Consider the following 24,148-nt stretch of genomic DNA (forward strand, 5'->3'; position numbering starts at 1 on the left):
TTTATACTTGCTTGAGAAATCTGAAAAGAAATGAGAAGGAAAGTCATAAGCAACTGGTCAAGGAAGTAAGAGAGATAATCCTTAGTTGTACAGAGGCTTGAGACTTGCTCCTGTTCTTGAAATGCAACTGAATTTTCATGGAAGGTTATGATATTTGCTTGAGGACAGCAGAAATGGCCATGAAACCTTGTTAAAGTTTCATCAGTCTGGGTTCATTATAACCTTGGAAGATTGTAAGTTTAGAGGCAGTTTAGTCAACTGCAAGAAACAATCGTTCATTTCTTAGTGGATGTATTTAATCATGAGCTGTCACTTGGGCCTCCTATTAGAACCCAGAAGGTGTTACTTGGTGGCAATGATTGGGGAATATTTTAAAAAGGAATGAAGCAACCAGACCCAAGAGAAAAGAGATGTTGCTATCAGAAATGCACTTTAGCAGAAAAAATATGAATATGAGTAAATGAAAAGGGTGAAGAGCTGTTCTTGATTTTATTTTTAAACATTCTTCCATCCAGGTTTTCTTTTTGCACTGATGAGGCGGGCCCTTCCTCCACTCTAATCCCACTATTACCTTGTATTTATGTAGTGCTTATCTCCCAGAAGCTCTCAGGGCTACCTCTGAATCCATGCCACTTCAGAAAGTATTGCTTAACGAAGTGGGATGTTCTTATTTAATCCGCCACATCATTAAATGCTCTAGTGGGAGCTTGGAGCTGGATTTGCCTTAGGCTGGTGATTGTGGGTTGGGCTGCACACGTGCATGTCACAGCTCCATAGTCACTCAGGCAAGAGGAAACATGGGATGACTTTGCAACTAGGAGCTGGGCCTGTTATCATACCTATGCTTTCAACTGTGATGCAGAGTGAAGTTTCTAGTCTGCAGAGAATTATCCAGTTTGCTGACTTACTGTCATGGCTCCTGAAGTCCCTGAAATAGTTCTCTGGATTATCTCTCTATTTGGGAGCTCTGTCCACAGGCAAGACAGTGCGCTCAAATTTTAAATCTCAGACTGTCATTTGCACAATTTCATCAAATTTACCTCCTCTGGTTTTTGCTTCAAAGAAATATAAGTGAATGAAAAAAAAAAAAAAAATAGAATCCTCCAAGGCAGAAGGAAATGGGTTTGGAGATAGAAGTATTTTAGTAGTTCCTTCAGAATTTTTTTTTTTTTTTTGAGCTTTGTCATTCTTAATAAAAGCATGCTTCCAAGGCATCTATAAGTCAATGAAATCAACAGATCACTGCCTTGGATTCACTGAAAGTTGGTCTCTTCACATTTTTCATTTAGCTAAAAATTGACTTTTAGAAAAGTTAGGTAGATTAAAAGTAATGCCTTATATCTGTATAGTTCTACTGCTGCTGCTAAGTCACTTCAGTCGTGTCCGACTCTGTGCGACCCCATAGACCTCAGCCCACCAGGCTCCCCCGTCTCTGGGATTCTCCAGGCAAGAACACTGGAGTGGGTTGCCATTTCCTTCTCCAATGAGTTAAAGTGAAAAGTGAAAGAAGCCGCTTAGTCGCGTCCGACTCTTAGCGACCCCATGGACTGCAGCCTACCACGCTCCTCCATCCACGGAGTACTGGAGTGGGGTGCTGTGTAGTTCTAGCAGCCTCCAATATTCTTACTGGGACCTATTGAAGTCTTTCAAGGAGCCATTCCATTTCGCTGCCTCTTCTTCCTCTTCCTTTTCTTACTTCCCTTTCCCTGGCTTCCTCTTAGAGGTTAGGCAAACACTGTGCTTATTCATTACTATGAAAAAATACTTCAGAATATAAACCAGGAGGCAAGGTTTTGGATATTTAATCTCACATTTGAGTTTATTGTTTATTTTATACATCACTTAAATTGGTCAGTGCCATAGAATGTCAGATAGGCTTATGAGATGATATTTTTTGGTTGGGTATATTGTTTACTATTTAAGGCTAATATTGATAGTGTTGGTTTTTCATTGAACTGAATGCCTTCTATTAAACTGGATAATCCCAAATATCTGACATATATTATTCCTTATCCTCAGGGTGACTCCTGGAAGAATCAAATGTATGCCTCTCCCCTCACATAGAGTAAACTCAGGGAAGGATGTCTTGTCAGTGCACAAGCATAAAGATATAACACTCAGTTACAAGAACAATTGCTAAATCACAGTTAATGTCAATTTGGATTAGAAGAAAATTATGTCACCAATATTTATTTAATTAATTTGATTTAAATTTTTATTTGGGAACCAGCTAAAAGAACCAAGAGTAGTTTTCCTCTTCACGTCATTGATGTTTTTGTTGCATGAAAAAAAGACACATACTTGAGCTAAAAGTTGACAAACTTTGTCCAGATCCCCAGAATTTACATTACAAATACAAAGCCAAAATGTATATATGTTATAGTTGTTAAAGGTATTTATTTTGTAATGGGGTTGACTTTTTGTGCACTGTGTATGTTGACATGTTATAAAGGATTTTTTTGCTAGGTACATAAAAATAGCCTTTTGTATTCTTTGTATTACAAAAAATGTATATATGTTATAGTTGCTAAAGGTATTTATTTTGTAATGGGGTTGACTTTTTGTGCACTGTATATGTTGACATGTTATAAAGGATTTTTTTGCTAGGTACATAAAAATAGCCTTTTTTATTCTTTGTATTACAATGTCATCACACTCTGATTAGAAGGAGATTAGTTAATAAGTCCCCCTTTTTGTTTATTCTAGGATTCAAGAAGGATTCATAAAACACCACTGCGTAGTAATGCAGCTATTACAATGATCTATTTGGGGAAAAATGTGCACCTAGCTTATGATCACCCAGATTTCCGGGATGAAATAAAAGTTTATCAACAGCACTGTGGTGGAGAAAACCTATGTGTATACACAGGCAAGCTACTTGAAAAAGGTACACATAAAATGTGAATTTTTTAATTGCTTGCAGTTGATGCTATAGATAAGCTATTGTTTATATAATATCAAAATGACTTCAATCACTCTATGAAATTATGCATATCCAGGGACTTATAAACCAGCTGCCTAAAAGTAAATCCAGATTTACTGCTCCATGATTGAAACTGAAGCAGCAATTACTCTTGCAGATTGTGGAAGAAAGAATTTGGAGTGATTTAACCCAGTAACAGATTAATCTTGAGATACAGATATACGATCATTAAAATGTTGCACGAATAACTGTCCCCCAAATTACAAGTTAACTATTTGGCTTGCCATAGTGAATTATATCATACACTATTCTAAGAGAAAAATATTAGATTGGCAATTGTTCTTTAGAAGTATGCTGAGATAAAATCACAAATCCAATAACACTCAGGGTGGACCACACCTAAATAATGCAGCACAAAATTTGGCTAAATGCTTTTATTACATTTTCATTTCCCTTTGATCATAAATCCATGTTTGTTAGCATAAGATAATTTTTATATCCAATATAGGATTTCACATATTGTACCAAAGTGTTTTTTGGTCAATATTTAGTTCTGTGTAACTACAGTTAAAAGGAAGTGTTGTTATGGGATTGTATTTGTTATTTCCTTGCTTAAGAAACTCTTTAGAAAGTGATAGAGTTTTTACTGATTAAAAGAAATATTTATATTTGGGTAATTTAGATATAGACTTAGAGATTGAAGGGAGGATTTGGGAGCAAGCATGGTGGTGTTACTTTTGACTTTTCTGATTTCCCTCATCAATCAAAAACAGTGACTATTAGCTTAAAAAAGTTCTAGCACTTAAAAAGAACTATACATATTTAGGGATAAAATATTGAAAACTTTCCAACATAAGGAAGGATAAACATTTGAATGTTGGTTTTAACTTAGATATTATTATTTAACTTATTTAACTTAAATATTATATATTATAATTAATTATATATATATATCAAATATATAATGAACTATATATATTGTTTTGTAATGAAAAACATTTTTCTTTATAAAAGTGTAAAAAATTTCTTTGAAAAAATAATGCTAGAAATTACTTTTCCCATTTTATGTACTTGCCTGCATTATGATTTACCTTGGTTTATTTTGTCATAGCCTTTGAGAATTTGTTCCTTTTATTGTGTAGATGAGAAAAATGAGAGGCGTCAGAGGTACAGACTTCCCCGAGGTCACACTCCCAGCTCTGACCAGGGTTGAGAGCCGATTCCACCCCTCCCCACCACTAGGTGCAGGACCTTTGTTTAGTATTAAATACTATCCGGCTTCCCTGGTAGCTCAGACAGTAAAGTGTCTGCCTGCAATGTGGGAGACCTGGGTTCGATCCCTGGATTAGGAAGATCCTCTGGCGAAGGAAATGACAACCCACTCCAATACTCTTGCCTGGAAAATTCCGTGGATGGTAGGCTACAGTCCAAGGGAATGCAAAGAGTCGGACACGACTGAGCAACTTCACTTCACTTCACTATCTGGCCCCAGTTAGCTATTCTCGGTAACAAAGGGTTTCAAATATTTTCATAATATGAGGGCTATGAAAGCCCTAATGATAAATGATTGCACTTATTTTTTGAACGTATCATTTTCAACTATTAATTTATAAGAATTTCTAAAATTAGCTATAGCCTCAAATTGGAATTAACATAATGAAACATTTCCTGGGTCCTGGATCATGCTTTATTCAACAGAATTCATATATAATGGCTTTTTGACTGTTGGAAAATGTACATACAATTGGAAAAAGAACAAAACTTGGCTGAAGGATTTTCTGGGAGATGATATCCACTCTGTTATAAGATTGCAAAAGGTTACTGGAGAGTGTTACTCAGCTAAGTGTTATTTTGCATGCATATTGATCCTAGGACTGACTTTATGTTATGTCATTCGACAGTCTTAAATAATAGGATGGAATGGGTTCTTAAATAATTGAATCCTGTCCACAGAATAATTTTATCTCAGCTTGCCCTTGATTGCTAGGAAAGTAATTGTTCAAAACTGAAAAAGTTGGGTGTCTTCAAGTTGGCTTGTAGTTCAGCAGTCTTAGCAATTTTAGCTGGACTGAAAAGAATCTACCCTTTTACAAATCAAAGCTGTGTGTGATTCAGTGAAATGTGAATAAGTTTTTAGAAGATTTCTGCTTTAAGAAAAAGGTCTTTTAGCATTATGCTTGGAGCAGTAAACTCATTAAAAATGTGGCATTTGTTAATTTGTCTTGCTTTTGGATGAGCATAACCAAAAATTAATTATTTAGGAACATAGCAAGTGCATCTTTTATTATAATAGTGATTCATGCTGCCTTGCAATTTGATTTTAGACATCAGGCTATAGATTGATTGTGTATTATGTATACCTGTGAAGGTACAGAATATTTTTGCTACTTGTAAAGAGTACAGTTCTTCACAGCAGTTTTATTTACCATTCATCCTTTCAAATAAGGCAGACGTTGGCCTCCTGGGTTCATATGGATATGAAGAACAAAGTAACTTTTTTCTGGCTGTCTTATAATCCCTTTTCTGCCCCATTTTCTTGTATTTCCATAACCTGATCCTGTTGTAACTATCTGTGCATCCCTCACTACTTCTTCACAAACACAGCAGATGCTTCACTGGTCCCCCTGCCTCCTCCTCCCACCTCCACCACACACTGTTATCTGATCTTTTCCTGTGCTATTTTCTTTGTAACAGGACAAAGAATTTTAAATTCAAAATTGTATTTTAAATTCAAATCTTACCCATCTTTTAAGATTCAGATTAAGGTTGTGAAGTTTTCTCAGCTGACTTCTATTCTTTTTTATCCCTCTCTCTTGATTGTTCATGGTTCTTAGTCTGTACCTAAAACTGAAGTGTTTTATTGTACCTTGACTTATGTTAACTGGTTTTTCTTCTTTTACTTGTTATTATATATTGATTTTTTAAAAAATTAAAAAAAAATAGATGTAGCTTGCATTCCATAAAGTTCATCCACTGTTAAGTGGACAATTGACTGATATTTAGGAATTTTATAGGGCCGTGCAGTCATTAATCACCATTTTCCTTTGTGCCCACACTTTCACAATGAATCCTCACTCTCACAGGCAGCCCCAGGGCAGCACTGATATGATACGCTTTCAGGTTCCACAGGTCTGCCTTCTCTGGACATCTTGTAAATGAAATCATACAATAGGTAGCATTTTGTATCTTGCTTCTTTCATTTAGCATATGGTTTTTTTTTTAACTTACTGTGTATAATTTTTTTTAATTTAATTAATTTATTTTTTTTGTTGTTGTTTAGTTACTAAGTTGTGTCTGACTCTTTGCAACCCCAAGGACTGTAGCCCACCAGGCTCCTCTTCCCATGGGATTTCCCAGCAAGAATACTGGAGTGGGTTGCCATTTCCTTCTCCAGGAGATCTTCCCAACCCAGGGATCAAACCTGTGTCTCCTTGATTGGCTGGTGGATTCTTTACCATTGAGCCACCTGGGAAACTGGAGGGTATTTGCTTTACAATATTGTGTTGGTTTCTGCCATACATCAACATGAATCAGCCATAGGTATAGTATTTTTGAGAGTCATCCATTATAGCATTCATCAATAGTTGCTCTCTTCTCATAGCACTGAAGATATTCTGTTTCGTGGATCTACCACATTTTATTCATTTACCAAATTGGTAGACATTTGTATTGTTTCCCTGGTGGGATTCTCTGGTGGCTCAGACGGTAAAGCGTCTGCCTGCAATGCAGGAGACCTGGGTTTGATCCCTGGGTCGGGAAGATCCCCTGGAGAAGGAAATGGCAACACACTCCAGTATTCTTGCCTGGAAAATACCATGGACAGGCTACAGTCCATGGGGTCAGAAAGAGTTGGACATGACTGAGCTACTTCACTTCACTTGCACTTTTCCCAGTTTGGGACTATTATAAATCATGCTGTAATGAGTATACAAAGACAAGATTTCTGTGTCGACATCATTTGCCATTTCTCTTGAGCCATGTCCTAGGAATGGGTTTGATAGCTTTCACTTCCTGAGAATGGGTCACACCCTTTCCAGTTTCTTTTTATCTTTGAGGGTTTTTTGGTTGTTGTTGTTGAAAACTCGACATTTTATTTTATTTTTTTTTTTTTTTTTAAAACTCGACATTTTAGATCATGTATTACAGCAGCTGTGGATTCTGAAATACACTTTCCCTCTGGAAAGTTATTCTTGGTTTTTTTGTTATTTAATAGCTTATCTAGAACAAATCTGAAGTTCATGCCCTCTTTCCTTGGTATATAGCCATTAATGTCTCTGCTCTGATTATTTTTAATTTTGTTTATATTTTTTAGGCTAATCTCTTAGGCTTGTCTCTGTATCTTCATTGTTTAGTGATCATCCAGTGATTTGTCAGAGGTTGTAGTCAAACACTTTGAGCCAGTGTACCCTCTGTCTTCTGCCAATGAGTCTCTTTGTAGGTTTATTAGTTTCCCAGAGCTGACATAGAAAATGCCCCTAAATTTGGTGGCTTAAAATAACAGAAATTTATCATCTTGTGGTTCTGGAGGCCAGAAGTCTAAAATTAAGGTCTTAGCAGGGCCATACTCCCTCTAAAAGCTTAAGGGGAGAATCTTTCCTTGCCTCTTCCAACATCTGGTGATCCTTAGCAAAATCCTTTGTGTTTTATGGCACATAGCTCCATCACTTCAACCTATGCTTCTATCCTCACATGTCATTCTTCTCTGTGTATCTGTATGTGTGTGTGTGTGTGTGTCCTCTCCTCTTCTTATAAGGCCATCAGTCATTGGATTTAGGACAAAACAAATTCTGGATAATCTCATCTTGAGCCTTCCCTGATTGTATCTACAAAGACTCTATCTCAGAATAAGGTCACATTCTGAAGTTCTGAGTATTCATGAATTTTTGGAGGGCAATATTCAACCCACTATAGTGGGTTCAGGAGTACATTCAAAGTTCAGACAGTTTTCAGGTCTGTTTTAACTTTTGTTTTCCACAAGGCTCTCATGTTTCCTTTGTATACAGGTGCAAGCTCCCAGTAGGACAGGGATGTGTGAATAGGTTGGGCCTACTTCAACCCATGTCGCTTCCAGTTAGCTGGGGATGTGTGGAAAGCTTATTGAATGTGTATGTGACTGCATTATTGCCTGTATCTCCCTGTTAAATTTCTGGCTAGTCTGCTGACCTGTTGCTTGCTCTAATTAGAACTACAGTCTCATGGTTAGAAGAACCTCTGACCTTCCCTGTTAATTTGCTTCTGGGATTGTAGATTATTACTCATAATGCCACTGACCAAAGTTTTTTAGGTTTTTTTTTTCCTCCAAATCAAGTCATCCTCCACTGACAGTGAAACTGCAGTTTACTTATGGCATGTTCTTCACTGCTAGAGGGCTTCCAGGTAGTTCTAATGGTAAACAATCTACCTGCCAATGAAGGAGACACAAGAGTTGTGGGTTTGATCCCTGGGTTGGGAAAATCCCCTGGAGGAGGAAATGGCATCCCACTCCGGTATTCTTGCATGGATAATTGGGTTTTGGAATGTCTAGGGTGAGACTTCTTCAAAGAGCATTATAGAGACATGGAATGATTAAAACCTGTTAATTACAAGCAGTGGTTCTTAATTTATTGGTGAGACTTTTGGGTGGGTAGGGGATCAAGAAGGGATCTCAAATCTAGGCAGAACTGAGAATGGACTGAAGATAGAATGATTCTGCCTCATCCATATATGTATCAGGATGTTTTGAGTCACAGCTAAAAAATAAATTTATTTAAAAACACTACTGAATTAAAAGATAGTCATATAGAAGGATTACTGAGCTCGTAGTCACCTTTTGTTATGTGCTTTATTGGTAGATAGCATAGCAACATAGAAGTGTGGAGTCCAGAGAAATGTTTGGATTCAAACCCTGACTCTCATTTACTGTATGATCTTGGCTAAATTACTGAATCCATCTAAACTTAAATTTCTGCATTATAGAAACTAATGATGGTAATATCTACACTTCATATGGTTGTCTAGAAATAATACATCCAAAGTAATCAAGCGTAATGTCTGGCCATATTAAGTGTTCATATAATTTTAGGTTTTATTATTTTATTATAAATCAAAGAGTTTTATATTACCTTGGAGTATTTGTTATACTATATATATGCAATAGAATGTGTTTTTGTGATTAAAAATTGTCCTCAAGTAAAGCAAAAGGAGATCTAGAAAATAATATTGTACTTATCTGCCAGAAAAATGTGATTTAGAACACGTTAGTTCAAAGTCAGTTGCTTTCACTAATGTATTTCCTTTTTAAATTCCAGAGACCTTTCAGTTTATTTCCAAGAGGCACCAAGGTTTCCCCTTCAGCCTCACCTTTTTCCTGAATGGAATACAGGTGAACAGGTTAAGCTCCTGCTGTGAATATAAGCATCGAAAAGGTTCCAGACTTGGAGGCAAACGAGGCTACTTTGGGTTTGTGTGTGTCGAGAGATCATCTCCTTGTTACAAGTATGGAAACAAATGTTCTTTGGTAGAGGGCAATTTTGCTGCATGCTCCTTTGTATGCTTTTACTGATGTATTTCTCAGCACAATTTGTTAAGAATCATATTAATGTAGATAAGCCTAAAATATCTAAGGTTAAGGTTGTTTATCACAATCCTGTGTGTTGTATTTAAAATTATAAGATGAAAAGTAGATTTTCAGTTGTATTATATAGTGGGGATAAAAGCTGATGGTGTTTCAAATTCCACTTCTTTTCTACCTCTTCCTTTCCTTGTGATGCTTAAGCTCTGTTTCTAAAGGGAAAAGGTAGGATTTTTCCCACCTTATTCCTCATAGTAATTGATTTTGGGCTGAGCTCCAGAGCACGTGTCAAGCATCCAGCTTATACAATTGGGTATTACAGGTTATGTATATTAGAGGTATGCCTTCATTATCATGTAGCCCAATGATCACTTTCAGGCTGCTAGTTTCAATCTCAGGCATAAAAAAATACATGTAAACAGGTCAGTTCTGACTACTGTTTATCAGTTTTCATATTGGACATTCTGTTTGAGATCAGTAGATTTTCTTGCAGGCTTTGTTTAAGTTTCTCCTGAAAGTACTCATGGAGAATTAATTGATTCTGTGCCAAGATAGAACATCTTTCTGTGCCAAAGATTCTGACCCATGGAGCACCTTCTTATTGGGGAAGTACAAGTAATATACCAATAAATCAATGCCAATATACCAATAGTACACCAACCAATTAATCAATGTTGTTCAGTCATCCAGTCATGTCTGACTCTCTGTGACACCATGGACTACAGCATGCCAGGCCTCTCTGTCCCTCACCATCTCCTGGAGTTTGCCCAAGTTCATGTCCATTGCATTGGTGATGCCATCCAGTCATCTCATCCTCTGATGCCCACTTCTCCATCTGCCCTCAATCTTTCCCTGAATCAGGGACTTTTCCAATGAGTCAGCTGTTTGCATCAGTTGACCAAAATAGTGGAACTTCAGCTTCAGCATCAGTCCTTCCAAGGACTGATTTCAAGAATATTCAAGGTTGATTTCCTTTAAGATCGACTGGTTTGATCTCCATGCTATCCAAGGAGCTCTCAGGAGTCTTCTCCAGCACCACAGTTCTTCGAAGGCAGCAATTCTTTGGTGCTCTGTCTTCTTTTAATATATATGAGATGGTAATAAACACAAGATAAGGTAAGGGAGAAAAAAGGAATCACAAGGGGTAAAAGGGTCAGAAGACAGTATTCTATTATGTAGGATGGATAGTAAAGGCCTCTCTGATGTCTTTCAAGCAGAAGCCAGAAAAAATGTTCCCTTTTTCAAATAGGTTTTCAGGTAGAGGAAAAACATAGACAAAGGGTGTGAGACAGGATGATGCTTGGCGTATGTAAGCTTGTGTGGTTAGAGCACTAATCAGGAATGGGACAGTGATAGAAGATGAGGTCAGAGAGACAGTGGGTCAAGTCATGCAGAGTCCTATGGTCACTGCAAAGACTTTAACTTTTATTCTGAGGGGGATGGGAAAGCCTCTAAGGTAGGTTTTGAACAATGGCTTGTCATCATCTGGCAGTAGCTCTTATGGGAAAAATAAACTAGGGAGGGTGAGGAAATGGTGGAAACTACTTTAATCCAGAGGCAAGAGAATGGTGGAAAGAATTATAAGAAATTAGGTTCTAGATGAATTTTGAAGATAGGATTTATAGGATTTATTGATGGATTGGATGCAGGGCATGAGATAAAGAGCAGAGTCAGAGTGATTGAAAAATTTTTAGCCTGAACAACTTGAAAGATGCCCAGTTAACACAGGACAGACTGTGGAAGATGTAGGTTTGGGAGTGGAAGGAAGGTATTTTGGTTTTAGATACACTGAATTGGAGACATCTATGAGATGTGCAAGTAGAAATGTTAAATAAGTAGTTGGATCAGTTAATCTGGTGTCTGGTGAGATGTCCAGGCTAGAGATATAAATTTGAGAATGGTTTACATATGGATGGCATTTAAAGTCATAAGATGGGATAAATCTGCATAAGAATAGAAGGCAGTAAGAGAAGATGTCTGAGTAATGAGCTCTTGTCACTTTCATTCAAAGAGAAGGAAGATAAGGAGGAACGAGGAAAAAAAAGCTTAGGGAAGGAAGGCCAATGATTAGATAGAGAACCTAGAGAAAGCAGTGTCCTGGAAATGAACAAAATGTTTAAAGAATTAGGCATGATCATCTGGGTCCAAGGTGTGGCTAGGTGAAGCAAAGTGAAGACTCTGGATTGAGCATGATTTGGTAATGTGTTGGTTATTGGTGATCTTGACACAAGTTGCTATAAGGTAGTGGTAGGAATGCACGTTTGATTGGAGTGGGTTTAATACACAATTGGAGAAGAGCTGAGGCCAGAGATTATAGATGGCTCTTATTAAAGAGTTTTGCTCTGAAGGATGGAAATTGGGTGGCCGCCAGGAGGGAGGATGGAGGGGCCCAAGGGGGGCTTATTATTTTTTTAAGATTGGAGATATTATAATATGGTTAAAAGCTGATAGATAGCATTAATACCTGAGGAAAGGAAAGCATTGATCAGGCATGATATAGAAGCAGATATTTAGTGCTTGAGTAGATGAGAAGAGATGGGATCTGGGGCTCAAATGGAGGTATTAGCCTTAGATGAAGTAACAGGAAAAAAGATGGCTGTAGGGCAGAGAGAGATGTAAATTGGTGGATGTTTTTGGACCACTTGGAAGTTCTCTGCTGATTGTTTCTATTTTCTGATCAGACAAGAATTTATCAGCTGAGGTTAAGGCTAAGGGAAGAAAAATCTGGAAATTATAGGTGAGAGAAGAGGTACAAGTGGCACAGTGAATGGTCCAGGGCAAGTAGTAGGAATGCTGGGGTGGACTTAGGGCATACTTGCAGTTGCTTTTCTGTTCCAAGTCAAATATGCCTTCTCCATATTTGCGAGCAAGTCATTTAACACATTTCTGTTTAACTGGCAGGAAAGCTCATGTGTTTGTGTACAATCACGCATGTGTGAACACGTAGCACTCACCGGGAATTGCTATATAAATCCAAGCTATAAAATGTTTGGTCCTAAACACTTTCTATGGAGGTTTAGTAATCAGTACCAAAATCTGATAGATGGCATCTACTCTCCTATTCAATTCTTAGGAGCATCTGTACAATTCTTTATATGATTTCACTTGGTTTCCTCTAGCTTCTTTCTTTGAAATGTTCAAGCTGAGAAAGATTGAAGGCAAAAGGAGAAGGGCAAGGTGGAGGATAAAGTGGTTAGAAAGCATCGTCGACTCAGTGGACTTGAATCTGAGCAAACTCCGGGAGATAGTGAAGAATAGAGGAGCCTGGATGCTGCAGTCCATCAGGTCTCAAAGAGTCAGAAACAACTTAGTGACTGAATAACATCAACAAATAAAATGGTTTTGGTATTTAAGAGTAAAGTCTTTTCAGTCAGTCAGTTCAGTCACTCAGTCATGTCCGACTCTGTGATCCCATGGACTGCAGCATGTTAGACTTCCCTGTCCATCACCAACTCCTGGAGCCTAGTCAGATTCACGTCCATCGTGTCAGTGATGCCATCCAACCATCTCATCCTCTGTCATCCCCTTCTCTTGCCTTCAATCTTTCCCAGCATCAGGGTCTTTTCAAATGAGTCAGTTCTTCACATCAGGTGGCCAAAGTATTGGAGTTTCAGCTTCAGCATCAGTCCTTAAAATGAATATTCATAACTGATTCCTTTAGGATGGACTGGTTTGATCTCCTTGCAGTCCAAGGGACTCTCAAGAGTCTTCTCCAACACCACAGTTCAAAAGGATCAATTCTTTGGTGCTCAGCTTTCTTTATATTCTAACTCTCACATCCATATATGACTATTGGAAAAACCATGGCTTTGACTAGATGTACCTTTGTTGGTGAAGAACTGTCTCTGCTTTTTAATATGATGTCTAGGTTGGTCATAGCTTTTCTTCCAAAGAGCAAGTGTCTTTTAATTTCATGGCTGCAGTCACCATCTGCAGTGATTTTGGAGCCCCAAAAAATAAAGTCTTTTATTGTTTCCATGTTTACGCATCTAATTGCCATGAAGTGATGGGACCAGATTCCATGATCTTAGTTTTCTGAATGCTGAATTTTAAGCCAACTTTTAAACTCTCCACTTTCACTTTCATCAAGAGGCTCTTCAATTCTTCTTCACTTTCTGCCATAAGGGTGTTGTCATCTGCATATCTGAGGTTATTGATATTTCTTCCTGCAATCTTGATTACAGCTTGTACTTCATCCAGCCCAGCATTTCTCATAATGTACTCTGCATATAAGTTAAATAAGCAGGGTGACAATATACAACCTTGATGTACTCCTTTCCTGATTTGGAAAAGTATGTTGTTCTATGTCCAGTTCCAACTGTTGCTTCTTGACCTGCATACAGCTTTCTCAGGAGGCAGGTCAGATGGTCTGGTATTCCCATCTCTTTAAGAATTTTCCACAGTTTGTTGTGATCTACACAGTCAAAGGCTTTGGCGTAATCAATAAAGCAGAAATAGATGTTTTTCTGGAACAGTCTTGCTTTTTCAATGATCCAATGGATGTTGGCAATTTGATCTCTGGTTCCTCTGCCTTTTCTAAATCCAGCTTGAACATCTGGAACATTCACAGTTCATACACTGTTGAAGCCTGGCTTGGAGAATTTTGAGCATTACTTTACTAGTTTGTGAGATGAGTGCAATTGTGCAGTAGTTTGAACATTCATTGGCATTGCCTTTCTTTGGGATTGGAATGAAAACAAACCTTTTCCAGTCCTGTGTCCGCTGTTGAGTTTTCCATATTTGCTGGCATATTGAGTGCAGCACTTTCACAACATCATCTTTTAGGATTTGAAATAGCTCAAATGGAATTCCGTCACCTCCACTAACTTTGTTCATAGTGATGCTTCCTAAGGTCCACTTTACTTCAGACTCCAGGATGTCTGGCTCTAGGTGAGTGATCACACCATTGTGGTTATCTGAGTTGAAGATCTTTTTTGCATAGTTCTTGTATATTCTTGCCACCTCTTCTTAATATCTTCTGCTTCTGTTAGGTCCATAAGATTTCTTTATTGTGCCCATATTTATGTGAAATGTTCCCTTGATATCTCTAATTTTCTTGAAGAGATCTCTAGGCTTTCCCATTCTATTGTTTTCCTCTATTTCTTTGCATTGATCGCTGAGGAAGGCTTTCTTATCTCTCCTTGCTATTCTTTGGAACTCTGCATTCAAATGGGTATATCTTTCCTTTTCTCCTTTGCCTTTTGCATCTTTTCTTTTCTCAGCTATTTGTAAGGCCTTGTCAGAGAACCATTTTGTCTTTTTGCATTTCTTTTTCTTGGGGATGGTCTTGATCACTGCCTCCTGTACAATGTCACAAACCTCATCCATAGTTCTTCAGGCACTCTGTCTCTCAGATCTAATCCCTTGAGTCTGTTTGTCACTTCCACTGTATAATTGTAAGGGATTTGATTTAGGTCATACCTGAGTGGTCTAGTGGTTTTTCCTACTTTCTTCAATTTAAGTCTGAATTTGGCAATAAGGAGTTCATTATCTGAGCCACAGTTAGCTCCCAGTCTTATTTTTTTCTTACTGTATAGAGCTTCTCCATCTTTGGCTGCAAAGAAGATAATCATTCTGATTTAAGTATTGACCATCTTGTCATGTCCATGTGTAGAGTCTTCTCTTGTGTTGTTGGAAGAGGGTGTTTGCTATGACCAGTGCTTTCTTTTGGCAAAACTCTGTTAGCTTTTGACCTGCTTTGTTTTGTACTCCACGGCTGAATTTGCCTGTTACTCCAGGTAACTCTTGACCCTCAACTAAAATGCACAGTTCTCATAGGAAATTGGTTTTCAATGTTTTGTTAGCTTCATAATCATTTCTCCAAATGAAGTCTGTGAATGTCCCAAGTAGAACATTTGGTGTCATTTGATGGGTCCCTACTGCAGCTCAGGTGAAAGTCAATTCAATTCAGATTGATTTAAATGGGGCAGGGATGGACCAGTGAGGGCTACAGCCTTGCTTGTTTGGCTCTGCTCTATTGGAGATGACTTTGTTTATTCCAGGAACGCCAACACTGCAGAACTCCAGTGAAAGTTGAAAACTATCCCTCAGGAGATTAATATCACTTGTAATATTCTGTAACTTTTGCCACACCCATAGTCATACCTTTCTTTAGTTATTTTGAAAGATGTGCTTTCCTTCCCCCAGTTTGTTAAAAATGAAGTTCATTTTAATTCATTTAAAAAATACTGGTTCCTTGAACTTTTATTATGAGAAGGAGGGCAACTAAAACAATAGGGAGTTCTATTTTTAGTAAGTGATTTGGAATTACCTGTTTTGAGGTCCTTAGAAAACAAGAAAAGTTCAGCAGTGTTCATTACCAAAATGTGGAGGTTCCACACTGGTACCCATCCCTCAATCATGGGACCTCTTTGAAGAGGCATGGTAGTTATTTTCCATTGCTAAAGTGAAACACAGGAAGAAAAATTGCCTAGCCAAGTAGAATGCATACTGCTTTGAGCTTCAGTAATCAGAATCAACACCTCAAATTATACTCAGAAGTCAAATAGGTAGTCAGTGACGAGGAGAGCACAGATGTTACCCACTTTGTTTGTCTAATTCCCTTAAGCAGATGGGCCATAAAACGTCTGCACAGGCAGTAGGGAGGCATCAAAGCCTCTACACAGTCACAACATAAACTAAAAGTAACAGCATATCAGAGGCTCCAAATCAATGGATTCGGTGGTGCCATTGATAAGGGAAGAACAGCTTGAACAGAAGGCAATGCTAGTAATCATAGTCTTTGAAGATTCATGACACCTTTATTCCAAGAAAAGCAATGTGCTAAGTATATCATCATTATAGTAGAGAAATAATTTATCATGCTAATATGGGTGAGGTAAGTGTGTTCTTATTATCCCATTTTTCATAGTCCCTGATAGTTACTTTGAGTGCCTATCCATTTAGCCTTATTTTATGGGGAGATAGTGAAAGGATAAGTGATATAACTAAGCCCTCATATTTGCTAGTGCTAGTCTAGGGATGGCTGAAATTTAGTGAGATCTTCATTTGAAGAGATTGCAATTAGTTTTGATTTACACTGAAGCGATTTTCAGATTTTTACATATGGTTTCGATTCTTCCTGGACTAACAAGTCTTGACGACATTCTAATCCCACTCTAATTGGCTCAGTTCACCAAGAGTTGTGAGGCATGGAGAGAAGGGCCTGGGTAATCTAGAGGAGGAGTAGGGAGACCAGTAACCACCAGGCACCTATTTCAGGTTTGTCTCTAGGCCTTGGTAAAAACTTCTCCACATTGTGTTAGTCTCTGGTGAGAGTGTGAGTACTTACCCTGGTGGTAAGCCCAGCCGTGTGACATTTGTCTGTGTAAGCAGTCGTCTGAGAAGACTGTAGCTGTAATTTATTAATATGGGTGTACCTCAGTGTGAGGTGATGGAGTCTAATAGTCCTGAGATGAAATCCAGGTTCATCACTAACCTGCTGGGTGAACCTGGGCAAGTCATGGAACTAAAGCCTCAGTTTCCTCATTTGTAAGGTGATGATGTAAAGCCCCTAAAGCCTCAGTTTCCTCATTTGTAAAGTGATGATGATAAGTCTTAAGTAACTTGTCTGTAGAGGAATGTATCCTATGAGATCATGTATACGAAGTCCCTCGCAAAGAGATTGGCACAGAAGGAGCGCTTGATACTTTTATTGTTATCACAGTCATCATATTTATTAATGTGTATTATCATAATTACAATTCCTATTTTGATATTATCTTGAGAAACAGGGGGAAAAACTATAGAAGAATTTATTGATCTTAACTTTTTTTATAACTGATTTTTAAAAATATTTTTTAATGTCTTAATACATTCATATCATCTGCTGGCTCACCAGATTTGAATTTGAATGACCATATAACCTCTAGAGATTACTGCCATTTTCAAAGCACAAAAACTTATTGGCAACAGAAATCAACAGAAGATTGTGGCACAGGTTTCAAAGTTGTTACGTGTTAGTTGCTCAGTTGTGTCTCTTTGCAACTCCATGGATTGTAGCCTAACAGGTTCCTCTGTCCACGGAATTCTCTAGGCAAGAATACTGGAGTGGGTTACCATTCCCTTCTCCAGAGGATCTTCCTGACCCAGGGATCGGAACCCAGGTCTCCTGCTTTGCGGGCAGATTCTTTATTTTCTGAGCCACTAGGGAAACCCATGGGCTTTAAAAGACCATTCTGAAAGTAATGATGATAGTTCTATTACAATAAGCATTCAGGCTCCTGAAATATTTGTTTAAAGGGTGCAAAAATTTTTTTGTTTCTTAAAAAAAATAAATCATTTATTTAGATTCAACCTTATAGGTAAGTCTTTTTTTTTTATTGTGATGTTGGAATAATAAATTATCAAAGACTGAATAACATCTTCTGATAACTTTTATCTTAGCTTCCTTTTACTGATAAACCTGAATGTCCATTTATCACATAATTCTAATTTAAAGACTTAAATATCTATCTGTCTCTCTCTCTACTTGACTCTGTTCTAGAGCCAAAAATATACTTTAAGGCACAAAGCTTAGTTTGAGACTATAATTCATAGTTACTAAGTTGCTTCCTTTTCTTGTTTATTATTGTAGGTAAAACTAAGATTTTTTGTGTGTTTACTTACAAGATTGTTATGTTAATAAGAAAAAAGTAGTTAATTTGTAATTAACTACGTGCACTATGATAAATATGTTTCTTATAACATTTCTTCCTGGGGTAAGAGAAGTAGTTTAAAGATCTTTGCGGTTCTGCTGTGTATAAAGATTAATCACGCTTTATGTTAATGTTTTTTCCTAGGTGCATTATTGCAATGGGCCTTGACAAGAAAACAACTTCTCCAAAACCCAGGAAAGAAAAGAACACTGAGAAAAAAGAGGGACAGAAGAAGGGTGAGGGGAAACTGAGGAAGGATAGAGAGTACCTGATACCAAGAAGGAGAGATATGGAAGGGAGCAAATCCTCAGCTTCAGTTGTTTTTTCAGCTCAAGAACTACATGCAGGGCTCAGTGAAGTGAGAACTGCTGTCGAAGAAATGGAATGTAAAGAAAAACCAGGGCAAGATGTCTGGGAAGATGACCAAGGAAACATATTTAAATATGGTAATGCATGACACTGTTTTCTTTTGTTGTTGCTGTTGTTTTGTTGAAGTCTTTAGAATATAATTATGAACATTTGCAAAACTAGCCATTAAATCTTGTTACTCAGTTTTGATCCTCAGGCAACTCTGTGGCAAGGAGGACTCTCCCTGATCACCTTCCTCCACTGTTTTGCGAGGAGTTTGATGTGAGTTGGGCTTCCCTTGTTGAGTTGGGCTCAGCTGGTAAAGAATCCGCCTGTAATGTGGGAGACCTGGGTTCGATCCTTGGGTTGGGAAGATCCCCTGGAGAAGGGAAAGGCTACCCACTCCAGTATTCTGGCCTGAAGAATTCCATGGACTGTACAGTCCATGGGGTCACAAAGAGTCGGACACGACTGAGTGACTTTCACTTTCTCTCTGCGTGAGTTGTCTTAGAGGAGGGCTGCCTAATTCCAGGAGGTTGGAGGTGCTTGTAGGGGAGGCAGGGAAGAGTGTATCTGTGTGGGCAGAGGCTCCGTTCACTTCACCAGAATTTCACCTATTTTTTTCAGTAGCTGATGTATTTGAACTGTGTATTGAACTGATGTATTTGAACTGTGGTGTTGGAGAAGACTCTTGAGAGTCCCTTAGATGGCAAGGAGATCCAACCAGTCCATCCTAAAGGAAATTAGTCCTGAATATTCATTGGAAGGACTGATGCTGAAGCTGAAACTCCAATACTTTGGTCACCTGATGCGAAGAACTGACTCATTTGAAAAGACCCTGATGCTGGGAAAGATTGAAGGCAGGAGGAGAAGGGGATGACAGAGAATGAGATGGTTGGATGGCATCACCAACTCAATGGACATGAGTTTGAGTAAATTCTGGGAGTTGGTGATGGACAGGGAGGTCTGGTGTGCTACAGTCCATGGGGTCACAAAGAGTCGGACACAACTGAGTGACTGAACTGAACTGAACTGAACTGATGTATTTGCTCTGATGAAATTGATGCTTTGGCATCAGGAAGGCACAGCCTGTATGATTGTACAATGAAAGAATATTCCATAACTGAAAACATTTGAAAATATAGGCCTGGGGTCCTGGAGCCTGTCTGCATTTCTTGTATTTTTTTTTTCTTCCTTTGCCTTCCCTCTTCTCCCCTCCCCTTTCCTCCTCTCCTCCTTCCTCTTCATCATCTTCCTCCTCCTCCTCCTCCTCTTCTTCCTTCTCCTCCTTTCTTTCCCCTCTAAACATATACACACACGTGTGTGTGTGTGTGTGTGTGTGTGTGTGTGTATCTCCTTACCTTATATATATATATACACATCCTCATCTTTTGATGTTGCTATTGTTCAGTCACTAAGTCATGTCTAACTCTTTGCAACCCCATTAACTGCAGCATGCCAAGCTTTCCTGTCCTTCACTATCTCCCAGAATTTGCTCAAACCCGTGCCCATTAAGTCAGTGATGCCATCCAACCATCTCATTTTCTGTCACCCTTGTCTCCTCTTGTCCTCCATCTTTCCCAGCATCAGGGTCTTTTCCATCAGGTAGCCAAAGTATTGGCGCTTCAACTTCAGCATCAGTCCTTCCAATAAATATTCATGGTTGATTTACTTTAGGATTGACTGGTTTGACTTCCTTCCTGTCTAAGGGACTCTCAAGAGTCTTCTCTAGTGCCACAGTTCAAAAGCATCACTTCTAAGACATTTCAGCCTTCCTTGTGGTCTAACTCTCATATCTGTACATGACAGTGAGAAAAACCAAAGCTTTGACTATGTGGATCTTTGCTGCAAAGTGATGTCTCTGCTTTTTAATACACTGTCTAGGTTTGTCATAGCTTTCCTTTGATGTAGTAGATATTATTACTCTCTCCATTTTAAGAAAATAAGGCTCAGGCATACAGAGAGAAAGTAGCAGAGCTAGGATTCATTCTGTAGGAAAGGAAAAATGACCTTCCCTCTATCCATCTTAGGTTCATTAGCTGTGTCCATGTAAATAAAACCAACAGGAGATTAAAAAGGAAAAACAAACAGAAGTTTGTTAGCAGGTGCATCGTGCATATGGATGGGGGCACTCAAAGCTGGGTAACTCAAAGTGGTGCTTAGAACTTGGGCTTATATGGCATCTAATGAAAGAATAGTATATTTTTTTCAAGAAGTGACAAGGCAAAGGAAAATGACTTTGAGTTTCCAGGGACAGCAAATTGTGGGAAAGCAAATATTAAGTGGAAACTAACGTTATGTAAGGGCTAGTTTCAGTGAAGTTTATGTTGATTTCTCTGGTGCCATCTCTGGGCTGTTAAGGATCAGAGTTGCCTCCTATGATTAACTTCTGTCCTCCCTGGGAGAGAGGAAAGGGGAGACACCTTCAAAAATTTATGTCCTGGGACTTCCCTGGTGGTCCAGTGGTTAAGAAGCCACTTTCCAATGTAAGGTACATGGTTTGATCCCTGGTCCAGGGAGATCCCAAATGCTACCAGGGGCAGCTGAACCCATGCACCACAACTCCTGAAGCCGTGTACTCTAGAGCCCTTGCTCTACAATAAGAGATGCTACTGCGGTGAGAAGTCTGTGCACTCCAACTAGAGAGTAGCCCCTGCTCTCAGCGACCAGGGAAAGCCCTCACACAGCAAGGAAGACACAGCACAGTTAAAAAAATTAATTAATTAAGAGAAAAATTTATGCCTTACTTTTAGGGAAATAGGATGAGGGCTGAGAGCTCTCCTACTTACAACTTCTCAGTTGCCTTCAGCTCAAAACAATCCTTATGCCCCAGTGGCAGAGTGTGTGGTGGCATACTCTGCTACCTTTAATACCCAGTAAGTTGACTCCAGTGAATATTCAGGGTTGATTTCCTTTAGGATGGACTGGCTGGATCTCCTGGCAGTCCAAGTGATGCTAAAGAGTCTTCTCCAGCACCACAGTGCGAAAACATTAATTCTTTAGAGCTCAGCCTTCTTTATGGTCCAACTCTCACATCCGTACATGACTACTGGAAAAACAATAGCTTTGACTATATGGACCTTTGTTGGCAAGGTGATGTCTCTGCTTTTTTAATATGCTGTCTAGGTTTGTCATAGCTTTTCTTCCAAGGAACAAACATCTTTTAATTTCATAGTGCAGTCACTGCACTAATTTTGGAGCCCAAGAAAATGTCTGTCACTGTTTCCATTTTTTCCCCATCTATTTCAGGACATACAGATATGTTTATTTGGGCTATGTTCAATTTCTGTACTTTTTTTCTTAAACCAAAATGGTACTATGAGTATCATACTATGCCTGTAATACAGCTTTTCTCAAGATCTTTTTAATGGATTTTAAATGCCCATTTCCATTTAAAAGAAAGAAGAAAAAGCTGATAAAGTCTTCAGCTCTCTGTAAAACAGTCACTGATGGTCAGGGCAGCAAGAAGCCTGTGTGGAGGTCAGCCAGGCAGAGTTGCGGCTGGATTGATGTTGACCTTGCACTGACTTGCTTCCTCATTAGTGGGGATGGTAAACAACAACCTAATTACATTCTCTGGGAGAATAAAGATGAGATGGGGAGACAGAAGAAATTATGAAAAGAGATCCAGAAAGCATGCCACTAGTTCATTCATACTGAAAACATGAGTAGATAGATGAAGGAGTTGTTTTGAGCTCTGATGCTAATGCAGAGCTCCTGGTTAATAGGAGACTAGTATTTAACTGTGATGATAGAACAAAGCTGGGGCAGCCTTGGATTTTCCTCTTTGAGAGAAAGCACTGAAGCTCCTGCCAAACAGGATGCAGGGATTTTTCCTCTGCTTCAATAATATAACTGCAATTGTGTCCTAATTATCGACACTGTTCTTCTCTCATTTTAATCAGGTGCCACCATTAAAGTGTATTGCTGTCAATATAGCACATATTGTGTGTGATTTCTCCTGTTCTACTACCAACTCCCTCCACTCCCCAATCACAATTACTACTAATCTCTAATATTTATTTGGGCTTCCCTGAGGGCTCAGTGGTAAAGAACCCACCTGACAGTACAGGAGACCAGGGTTTGATCCCTGGGTGGGCAAGATCCCCTGGAGAAGGAGATGACAACTCACTCCAATATTTTTGCCTGGGATATCCCACGGACAGAGGAGCCTGGCAGGCTCCAGTCCATGGGGTCACAAAAGAATCAGACACAACTTAGCAACTAAAACAACAGAACAATACTTGTTAGGTACCTACTTTCCTTGGCACTATACTAAGCACATTTTAAACATTGTTGCTTTTAATATGCCCCAGGTACCACTCATACCATAAATGAAGAAACTGGAACTTAAAGATGTTCAGCAAATTGACTGAGGTCACAGAGCTGTGTTTAACTGGTCCTTGGATACATGACAATGTGACTCCAAAACCCTCACATTTCACCACTCTGTAATAGTTGATGAAACTGAAGCAATTTATTCATGTCCTATCTGTCCCTGCTTATCCTATGACCAACAGCAAATACCTGTTTCTGATGTGTTTCTCTGTGTGTGTGTGTTCTGTGGCTAACTTCAGCTACTCCCTAGGAAGTCTTCCACAATCTCCGAATGACTTTCCTCTCTTGAATTTGACCCTATTCCACTTATTTGGCATTATTTCATGTTATTAATCAAGAGTCCTATATAAAAATCTACAGCAATCAAGCCCAATAGTGTTAAAACTAGACTTAATGAGGGTCAAGTATAAAAACTATTCCAATATGAGTACAGTATTTCTTGTGTATCTATGTCTTATTTCCTCTACAAAAATTGTAGATCCGTTGATAGGCAGGGGCTGTGTTACTGTAATGTCTTTTGCAATTTTATCCTCTTCCACATGGGAAGTTCTCAATAAAGAGAACCTTACTGGACCAAGTGAGGAGTTATCCTCTTACTTGGCCTGAAATCAAAATATTTGTTTTTACTAGTAGTTTCTGTTTGTATTATGCAATATAAACTAAATTTTTCATCTCCTTTCTTATTTTATAATTTTGTCCTACTGATAATTTGCATTTCTCTTTATACATATTAACTCTCTTTCATGAAAATATTCTCACGAGTTCTCTTTGTTTGCTTTTTTGTTACAGTTTTTGATTTCCCTTTTCTTCTAACATGACCCTCCTACTTTCTCTGCATTAAAAGAGCTTTCTACATATGCACAGGGCATGCATTTCTGAATTAAGTTTCTCTCATTGTGGCAGAGTGGACCACTCTCAAGTAATTACCCAAGAGGCCCCCACCACTGGAGAAGAAAACAGACTATCTAATAGCTAAAACACAGAAAAAGGGAAACCTTTATTTTCCCTGTAATCTTTATTTTAAAGATAATTGTTTATTTGCTTAATTGGTTCTGCATGAAATCCTTTTGCTCTCTATCTTTGGCATGTTGTCACTTCAAGATTTTTAGTTTTTGGTGGAAGAAAAAGGGGAATAATTAAATATGAAAGGTGAAAAATTATAACCACAAGGGACAGATGGCGTTTATCTGATGTGACAGATTCCTTTTCCTGCTGCAGTTGTGTTACACTTCTATAGGGAATGAAGCAAATTCATGATTGTGACAGGAATATCCTATTTTATAAGAATTGTTATCCTTGGAATGTAATTATTTTATTGACTGTAGGAATGAATAATGCATATGATTTCAGTTC

The 24,148-nt window shown here is 38.4% G+C and overlaps 1 protein-coding gene across 1 annotated transcript in view; it reads left to right on the top strand.

Annotated features, from left to right (window-relative positions):
- ERICH3 (glutamate rich 3) overlaps positions 1–24,148 on the top strand; it is a 117,846-nt gene that overhangs the window by 61,832 nt on the left and 31,866 nt on the right. The window contains 3 exon segments of the mRNA XM_043878246.1: positions 2,707–2,887; positions 9,211–9,397; positions 18,254–18,555. Of these exon segments, the coding sequence (XP_043734181.1) occupies positions 2,707–2,887; positions 9,211–9,397; positions 18,254–18,555 (670 nt within the window).

The sequence above is a fragment of the Cervus elaphus genome, chromosome 20 (assembly GCF_910594005.1).
Source record: "Cervus elaphus chromosome 20, mCerEla1.1, whole genome shotgun sequence".
Taxonomy (NCBI): domain Eukaryota; kingdom Metazoa; phylum Chordata; class Mammalia; order Artiodactyla; family Cervidae; genus Cervus; species Cervus elaphus.